This window comes from Equus caballus, chromosome 17 (assembly GCF_041296265.1).
Source record: "Equus caballus isolate H_3958 breed thoroughbred chromosome 17, TB-T2T, whole genome shotgun sequence".
NCBI lineage: Eukaryota > Metazoa > Chordata > Mammalia > Perissodactyla > Equidae > Equus > Equus caballus.
The window spans coordinates 70,282,910-70,292,683 of NC_091700.1; the positions used below are offsets into that span (position 1 = coordinate 70,282,910).

The window sequence follows — 9,774 nt, forward strand, 5'->3', positions numbered from 1 at the left end:
GCGGAGGAGCGGCTCCGCGCATGCTCGGCTCGCGGGCCCTCCGCCGCGTCCGGGCTCGGGAGGCGTCGGAAGCACCGGGAGCCGCCGCATGGCGCAGGCGGGGAGCGCAGGCCCGGGGAGCCGGGGGCTGCGGGGCGCGGGCGCGGCCCCCGAGCGCGCGCCTTGGAGCTGGACGCTGGCGCTGCTCTGGCTGGCGGCGGCCGCCGGCACCCCCTCCCGGCGCCAGTGGCCAGTGCCCTACAGGTGAGTGCGCGCGGCGCGGGGGCGCGCGGGGCGGGCGCGCGCACGGCCGGGGGCGGCGGGGCGGGGCGCGGGCGTCTCTGTACTGGTCACGCGTCCTGGAGGCGGAGCCCAGTGACGCTCCGGGCTCAGGGTGAACGAAGTTGGGGCTCGCTAGGCGAGCTGCTGGGTGCGCGCCGCCCGGGGCTTTTCTTTCTTTCGGGACCCTTGAGCCAGTTGCGAGGTGACGTAGGCTCAGGGCTGTCCCGAATCATGGAGGAAAAGGGAGTACTGTTATCTTATCGTGTGCCTTTTAGATGCGATTGACTCTGAATGTTTTGGGGGGACTTTTAATGTCGCATTTATCACTTCTGGCATGCCCTGTCATTAGTTATGGGTGCGGAACCTTTGGCCCAATTTACAGCCTGACCAACTCGCCCCGCTTCGCTGAGACTTCCCGTTTTTCGCACTGAAAGTCCTGCCTCCAGGGAATCCCCCGCCCCCTCGGTCCCGGGCAGACTGGGGAGGTTGGTGACCTCGTTTGTCCACTGTCTTCAGCCTGGAGTGGGGACCCTGGTCATAAGTCGAGGCCAGAGACTCAAACCTGTGAAGCTGATTTGAGCCTTTGACCTGGAAAAGTATTGACAGGCCTAGGACCGTCAGAGATGGCTAAACAGAAAGATAACACCGTGTCAACATCAGGCAGAGGAAAGGCCAGCAGCTTTTGAAAACGCACAAGTATTTTGAATGTCAAAATCGCGGTTCGGGAGCGAGTTCTAGCTTCCGACTGCTGCAGATCAAAGCAAGCTCCACCATTAGGAGCTGTGTGATCTTGGGAAAGTGACTCCAAATCTCTGTGCCCACGTGTCCTGAGTCAGAAAGTAGGAATAGTAGTAGCACTCACCTCAGGTTTGTTGGGACGATTAAATCTAGTAAATGCCAGGTATTGTCAACCGTGGATATTAGTGTATTCTGCTCACTGAATGGTTTGCATCACTTCCTTGTTTTGCTTGATATACAAGAAAAGGGAAGTTTGAGGTTGAAGCTAGTTTTCTGGAAAATGTTAATAAAATGTTTATAAGAAGTAAAAATTAAATATTCTGTAAAACAAGAAAGAGATTGTAGATCCAGAACTACTAGATTTAAGGGCAAGGTATTGACTCTGACTTCTTACATTTCTTTAAAAGTTTCAGGTATTAAGTTCATCCTGCCATCTCATCCTTTCAACTGAGTATAATAAAATTTAACTTTATTAAGCTCATACTTAAATTATGCTTTTGGAATTACCTTTGACTTAAAGTGGGTTTTGCTGTGGGCAAGTAAAACCTGTGTATAGTTATGTATTTGTTTAAACCAGGTAAATACCTATAAAATAGATAAGTATACCTAAGTCTCATAAATTCTGGGGAAGGTCATTAATATTTTTGGCTAACATCAACATTTTGTTAACTTCTTAAAGAAAATTTTTGGGGGCCAGTCCCATGGATGAGTGGTTCAAGTTCCACACACTCCGTCTTGGTGGCCTGGGGTTCATGGGTTTGGATCCTGGGCTCAGACCTGCACCACTTGTCAAGCCATGCAGTGGCGATGTCCCACATACAAAATAGAGGAAGATTGGTGCAGATGTTACCTCGGGCTAATCTTCCTCAAGCAAAGAAGAGGAAGATTGGTAATGGATGTTAGCTCAGCACAAATTTTCCTCAGCAAAAAATAAAAATAAAAAAGTTAAATTTTTTTGTTGATGTGTTAGGATGATAAAACAATAGATCTGGCTAGAATCTTAGGGATCTAGGATTTGTAGAGGATAGATAGAGGCAGCTTCTGGCTCTTTCATCTTTCCCTCCCAGTGCCAAACATGGAATGTGGCCAGTGTGTGTCTGTTGAGCTGAATTCAGCCGTAGTCCCCTCTCGGGTCCTATTGCCATGGCCTCCTCAGGCCACCTTCTTTTCTGGTTGCATTATTGCGGTAACCTCCTAGCTGACCTGTCAGCCTGAATTTGGCCTCTCTCACCACCTTCTCCTAATTCATAAAGTGGATTTTATAGCAAACTCAGTTATATCAGATGTGCTACTTAAAATCCTTTAGGCTCCCTCCCGGGCTCGGGGCTCAGTCCTCCCTGGTGGTGGGACCCCCCAGGGGGGTGTGGTTCACACTGTGTTAGTGCAGACTGACAGCTCTGCCTCCCGAATGCCACTCCCACGACCCTTGCCTGAAGCCTGAATTCCAGCCTTATTTACCCATGTGAGACTCCCAGCACATCATACTTGTCTTGTAATACTTCATGTTTTCCCTCATTTTCTGTTCTGACCTTGGAAAGTATTTTAAAAACCTAGGCCAAGTCTTCGTGTCTTTCTTTGCCCTCATCACCCCCAGCCATCCCACACCAGGTAAAAATGATTTCTCCCTTCTTCGTGCCCATAGGACTGTCTGTATTCCTTTAGCACTTAGCACACTGTCCTGCGTTGCTTCTGTAATCTCCTCCCAGCCTCGCCCTCCTCCACCACAGCTCCTTACGGAAGAGAACCGTGTATGAATTTTTGTTTCTCTCTTTCTACTACAGTGTCCCACACATAGTAGATCCTCAATGAATATTGGTTCAAGGAATGTTGGTTAATTCTTAGGAAAATAGAAAACAGATTCTGTTTAATCCTAATTATTTTTAGATAATCTTAATGTATGGGTTGTTTGGAAAATTAAGTATCATTTGAAAAATATTCATGTATTCAGTAAATATTTGTCTACTATAATAAAATCTGGAGCTATAAACATTTTAAGATAGGATCCCTGTCTTCAAAATTCTCAGAATGGGAGCAGGAAACAAGGAAGCATACATTTATCAAAGTGTTTTTAAAGTGTCATTTGCTATTAACGACAGTGGAGTTTGTTTATAACAAATAAAACGTATGTTTATACACTATGGACTGAGTTTTGAATGTTTTCTCTAAAAATGTTATTGACAGTGAAATTTATGCGTTCTAAAATATGCGAGAGGAACCCAATTCCTGTCAGAATCTAAGTTGATGGCTTCTTTTTCTTTATTAGACGCTTTTCCTTCCGTCCGGAGCCGGATCCTTATTGTCAAGCTAAATATACTTTCTGTCCAGCTAGCTCCCCTATGCCAGTTATGAAGGGCGATGACGTCATTGAAGTCTTTCGGTTACAAGCCCCGGTATGGGAGTTCAAATACGGGGACCTCCTGGGACACTTGGTAAGGATGCATCTTGATCTTACAACTTTCGTCAGTTAAATGATGCCATTATTAAGTGGATTTGAGGGAATAATCACTATTCAAAAGGCTGATTTCAGATCAGGTTTATTGGTGTTCCTCTTAGCATATTTAAAATGAGTTGTCAAAGAATATTATCAGGTTCTGTGATCTTGACAATAGCAAACGCAATCACTTGAATCCCTTTTAATATTCTGAATCCAAACCCAACTCCTGTACTCAGCTCCTGGAAAGTGGGAAAGGAGGAGGCCCAGAGGAAGAGCAGGCAGGCAGGAAGCTTCTTTTCCAGGCCCTGGTTACATGCTTTTCCTAGGTTAGCTCCCCATTTGAGCCTCTCATCACCCTGCGAGGTACACAGATGCCCTTCCTGAGACTGGCATGGAGGCTTCTGGCATTCACTCTGAGCTGTAAGGCAATTACAAGTGTGTCCACATAGCATACGTCTTCCTATCTGAGCTGAGCTGCAGTGGCCAAAACAGAGTGGAAGAGGGCCTGGAGCTTGAGGACCCATGGAGTGGCCATGAGAGTAGCAGCTTGGAAGAGGAACAGCTGAGCAGTTGTTCTCCTTGATGTGCCGTTGTGGTAGATCACATTTTCTCCCACCTGGTTCCTCGATCAATGGCCACTTCACAAATGTTTTTTATACATGTATGATCCTTACGCAGAAAATTATGCATGATGCCATTGGATTCCGGAGTACCTTAACGGGCAAGAATTACACGATGGAATGGTATGAACTTTTCCAACTTGGAAACTGCACATTTCCCCATCTCCGACCTGAAATGAATGCCCCTTTCTGGTGTAATCAAGGTGCTGCCTGCTTTTTTGAAGGAATTGATGATATTCACTGGAAGGAAAATGGGACGTTAGTTCTAGTAGCGACCATATCAGGTAAGTTTAAAAAATATGGCAGTATGTGATGATTGTATCGATAGCAAAATGAAAGAAATTAGTGGCATTCAGGCATGTCTCTAATGTTCTGCTTTTTAGAGGTGAATTTATAAAATGTACTTCTGGAACCGCTAACTTTTGACCCAAACTATTACTCATGCAAAACTTCCCCTACAGGTCATGAGTAGTTTTCCTCCTGCTGTGTTCCCATAGGAAAAATGAATGCCATGATAAAACATTTTGTAATTGATTTGCACTTTCTAAATAAAATAGTGGAGGAAAATCCATAAAATACCAGAAAAAATAATTGGTTAAAGGACCTATTAACTATATCTGAAAAAAGATTTTAGTGATGGTAAATTAAAATGTTTTTATGTCAAGAAATAATAATAGCTCCCATTCATGCGGACTTTCTCTGGTCCTGGCGGTGTTCTGAGTGTTTACATATATCACATCATTTTTCATCACAACCACCTCCTGAGAGAGTAGTTGTTATTTTCCCCATTTTATAGATGGGGAAACTGAGGCACAAAGCGCTTAAAGTCACAGAACTAAGTAAGTGGGACTCCAACCCTGGCAGTGAAGTCCCATTGACCATTTTCTTAACCGCTTTGCTACATTGCCTCTCAAAACAGATATGATCTTATGCATTTGAGGACCCCTGAGAAATTTAAATATTTTATCCCCGAGATTGTCTATCCTTTTGGATGTGTGGGAAAGTTGCTGAAACACTTGAAATGTTGCTGCGTGTGCAGCATTGTTGGTTAGTGATGAAGGGAGTTCAGGAGAACTTTTATCAGCAACTGGTTAGGTGACCTTGGGTCATATTTTACCATATCGACTCATTGCCTCGTATATCGAATACAGATGTGCCCCAAACCATCCCAACAATATAAAAGTCTTTCTCTTTTAACAGTGCTCCATATAATAAATAGCTGCTCTTTCTTTCATTCCAGGCCAGTTTGCATCTCTCCTTTCTTCACTTCCATTATCTGAAAATTCTTCCTACTGCATCAGTGTATGATCATATGTTCGAACAAGTGATCACTATTTTCTCTAATACGACAGCACTTAAATCTTTTGTTATCCATTTGCCTTGTGATTAATCCTGTTCATTGATCTTTGTTTCACATTACAAAATAGTGTTTTGAAGCATTCTTAACTCTTAATTAGAGCAGTGGCTTTTCAAAGTTGAAGAACACTAGGAACAGTATCCCCAGTTCTAAGAAAACAGGCTTTATATTATTCCACAATTTTAATTCCCTAAAATTGATACAGGCAGCCACTCTGTTCATTTTCTAGGACATGAGGTATTGATTTTATGGACTCGTGTTGGAGTAACCTGGGAAAGGTTCCCACGGTGACAAAGTGAAATGTTGGAGCCGAGCTCTATTGGGCATTATAAATGCCCAGATGAGGTTGTAACCATGTGGAGTGTGGTGTTTTGTTAACATTGGACCACATTCCTCTGGTCTGGTACAAGGTGGCAGGAGAGAGTGTTAGCCATCCTAGAGTCTGTATAGTTCATGAACTTGGGCAAAAACATTTCCAGTTTAGTTGATTCATTGGAAGAATTTGCGTGGTGGTTGGCAAGGTTGTAAGCAGATTCCCAATAGCTGTGAGTACTGGGAGAAAAGGGAAATACCAGATATTCAAAGTGGAGGGGCTATGGTGTTTTGTCTTGTAACTAACATAAGTAGGCCAGCCTTCTAGAGTAGCTGTGCCTCAGACAGCCATTCCTACAGTATGCGTACTACACTTTGGGACTGAAAACCTCATATTTCACCCTCCTCAATTCTTACTGTCTTTGCCCCATTCACCTTTTCCTCTTCCACAATCTTTTCCTTCCTTTCTTTCTCCCTTTTGCTTCTAAATCCAAGATTTGTTGAGTAGGGTAGAGAAAGAGGGCTTCTGTATATGCATAATTTTGCTTTTGACTGTAGCTTAAATGATTATAGAATTAGTGTGTAAGACTTCTTTATACAAGTATTATATTCAGTGTTCACAATTCAGAAACACCTTGAGCCTTGAAGAATGGAATACAAATTGGCTGAGCTTGGATTCCTATTGTGAGATGCAGGTTTGGAAATTCAAAACCTGTTGTTTATTCACATACATCCCTAGCCTTAATCAGGTTGGAACATCTTGCTTAAAACTAATGTGATTAGCTTTGATGTTTACATAGGTGATTTTTTTCTTTTAACTAGGAAACGCATTTAACAAAATGGCAAAGTGGGTAAAACGGGACAATGAAACAGGCATTTATTACGAGACGTGGACTGTTCAAGCCAGCCCAGAAAAAGGGGCGGAGACATGGTTCGAATCCTACGACTGTTCCAAATTTGTGTTAAGGACGTATGAGAAGTTGGCTGAATTTGGAGCAGAGTTCAAGAAGATAGAAACCAACTATACAAGAATATTTCTTTACAGTGGAGAACCTACTTATTTGGGAAATGAAACATCTATTTTTGGGCCAACAGGAAACAAGACTCTTGCTTTAGCCATAAAAAGATTTTATTACCCCTTCAAACCGCATTTGCCAACTAAAGAATTTCTGTTGAGTCTCTTGCAAATTTTTGATGCAGTGATTATACACAGACAGTTCTATTTGTTTTATAATTTTGAATATTGGTTTTTACCTATGAAATTCCCTTTTATTAAAATAACATATGAAGAAATCCCTTTACCTAACAAAAACAAAACGTTCTCCAGTTTATAAAACCTTAATTCTACTGCTCTTTTTTCTCCTGCCACCAGCATATCAGTTTTTCAGGGCCTGCCTGGTTTTACTTTTGTGGATTTCTTAGTCCTTTCTTCCTTGGGGCAGAAAGGTAAAATGCACATGGGCAGAATTGCTGCATCATAATATCTCAGGACCTTTTTTGTAAAGAAGCTGAAACTCTTAATGTATTGGCCAAAGTGAGCATGTTAGGAGATTTTGATTTCAGTTACCAAGCTTTTTGAGTTATATAGTTCATAGCAGATATAGAGGATCTTTGAACCCAGTATTTTTAAATTGTGGATATGGTGTACCAAGATTTTAAAAATACCCCCAGTGACATTTTCATGGTGGGAGCTACTTTTTTCCGGTATGGTGGTTATGCTTTTTCATTTAAGTACTTTTTGGTCATTTTGAGTGACTTTACAGCTTTTGTAACTTTTGGAACCAGGTCTGATAGTTGATTTTGTTCCGTTTACATAACCTTAAAGACCGATTGGGACACCATAGCTGGAGTGGTTGTGCTTCCAGATGTGGTAAATACAGTGTTAAAGAGCACAAGTTTCTGGTTAGCATTTTGTGATTTAAGCAGCTTAACAGCTCCAAACCTTAGTTTCCTTATTTCTAAAACGATTCATCTGTCAGGATGGTTGTAAAGAGTGAAGTCGTGTGTGTTTGGCATAGTAAGGTCACAATAAATGGTATTTACTGGTATTAAATGGTAATAAATGGTATTTAATCACAATATAATGATTAATCAAGGAACAAACTGCCATCCTTCATCTTGCCTAATGTCGTTTACGTGCCAGCCTTTCCTGAGTTTTGTAATAACCACCTAGACTTTGAGCTGACAGCAGAGTGCTTCTGCAGTTCTTCAGATGCGTGGGGCCTGGAAGTATCTGAACGCAGACACGTCTGCGTGGACATGCACCCTCTGACTCTTTCTCTGCTTCGTGTAGTCCTCGCTCTGCCCACCAAAGCTGCCGGCTCAGTGGAAGAGGGTCCACTTCCCAGAGAGAGGACAGGTATTGTCAAGGGTCTCCAAGTAGCTGTGTTTCCATCAGGACCATCAAACAAAATTTCAAGGTCCTCTAAGTGTTTGATGATCAACTGAACACATTCTTTCTATTCATGGAAAAAACACCAGTCAGTAAGATGATGAAACAGAAATCAGAGAAAACGATCCCTGTTTACTATGTAAAGGTACCAATTATATTATTCAGTTTCTGCTTACATTTGAGTGCTTCCTGAGAGTTTAGCACATTATCACAGAGTTCTCATAAAAAGCCTAAGCATAGATATTGTTTACCTGATCCAAATGAGTAAACTGGGGCTTAGAAACGTTGAGTGACCTTTCCACAGCTACCCAGCTGGTGGTTATGGAGCCACATTTTGAACCAGGCTCTGCTGACTGAATGGGATGCACTATCAAGCCAGTTTTTCAGCACTACTCAAAGTGTGGTCCTCAAACCAGTGCCTGCACTGTATGTCACTAACACCGTGTGGTACTGGTCTGTGAGGAGGTAAGTACAGATGCTGATAGGAAGCATTTAGAAACTTGTAAAGCAACTTGTTGGAGTAATTTTGTTTCTGTTGAACCTAATTAAAAAATTGGGATTTATATTTTCTTTGTTTCTATTTGTCTAGGAATTCGTTTTTACTCTTTTTCAAAACTATAGGCACTACAACAGTCTGAAAATAAAAACCCAGCCCTTTACCACCAATAGCTTGAGAAGTACTGCACTATTCTGCTTATTACACAGAAGTAAAGTCTTACTCAAATACCTAGGGAGAACTTTCTTTCACTGCCCATCATTTAGTCTGTCTGCTCATGTTAATAGTGCCTAAACATTCCGAATTAATTTTGCCTCTTTAACCTACTAGTTGTCTTCAGGGTATGTCACCAGAAAACTTGGATCTTTGCATTATCACCATCTAGTGGCTAAAATTGGGCAATACCAACTTCTACTAGATTCTTAGGAAAATTGCTCTGGGAAAACTGTATTTTGGATTTCCAGAACTGCACTGGGGTAACAGGCAAAAACTCTTGTGCCAAGTTTGTGTTAACTGTAAATCACAGAACTTGGTTCCATAGGCAGAGACAAATGAGGACCTGTGTGCATGAATTTTAAAGCAAGATTCTAATAGTTACATTAAAAAAGCATTCAAGATTTTTCATTGTTCCTAAGAATATTAATAAATGAAGAAATTCTGTGAAAGTAACATAGACTCAGATGACTATAGCACCAGAGCACAGCATTCATACAAGTAAGTACTTCTTAAGAATTTATCAGACCTGTCAACTGTACTTAGATGACGACGTAGGGCTTTGGAGTAGAAATGATTCAGGAACATGCTTTCAAAATGGTAGTTGGGAAACCAAATCATGGCCAGGCAGGAATTTGCCAATTAAATTTTGCTGCCATTAACTACTGTATAACTTAAATATGATTTGTTTTTCTGTCAATTTAAGTTGTAAATGTATAAAATTTCCTAAGAAAAACCATTGTGTTGAAGTTTGAATTATTTTATTAGGGCTTTAGAATATATATATTCTCACTCAAATCTGGGTATTAGGTAAGTATACTCACAAAGTGTCGTCAAATATATTTCTGTAGGTACAGTTAAATGGTCAAAAGGTGAAAATAACTACTAAACTTTAGATTATTTGGAACCCTCAATCAATATTGGCTCCTTCTTAGAAATCAATCAGAAAAA

At 41.7% G+C, this 9,774-nt stretch overlaps 1 protein-coding gene across 2 annotated transcripts; it reads left to right on the plus strand.

Annotated features, from left to right (window-relative positions):
• Nucleotides 1-9,559, plus strand: CLN5 (CLN5 intracellular trafficking protein). 2 transcript variants are annotated; one of them, XM_023621702.2, is made up of 4 exons: nucleotides 1-243; nucleotides 3,263-3,428; nucleotides 4,112-4,337; nucleotides 6,545-9,559. In XM_023621702.2, the coding sequence occupies exons 1-4, from the start codon at nucleotides 89-91 to the stop codon at nucleotides 7,054-7,056; spliced, it is 1,059 nt and encodes a 352-aa protein (XP_023477470.1). In that variant the 5' UTR covers nucleotides 1-88; the 3' UTR covers nucleotides 7,057-9,559. The 2 variants fall into 2 exon arrangements, with proteins under 2 accessions (XP_023477470.1, XP_070096452.1); XM_070240351.1 differs by having other exon boundaries at nucleotides 8-243; nucleotides 5,294-9,559.
• Nucleotides 9,560-9,774: the final 215 nt, after the last annotated feature.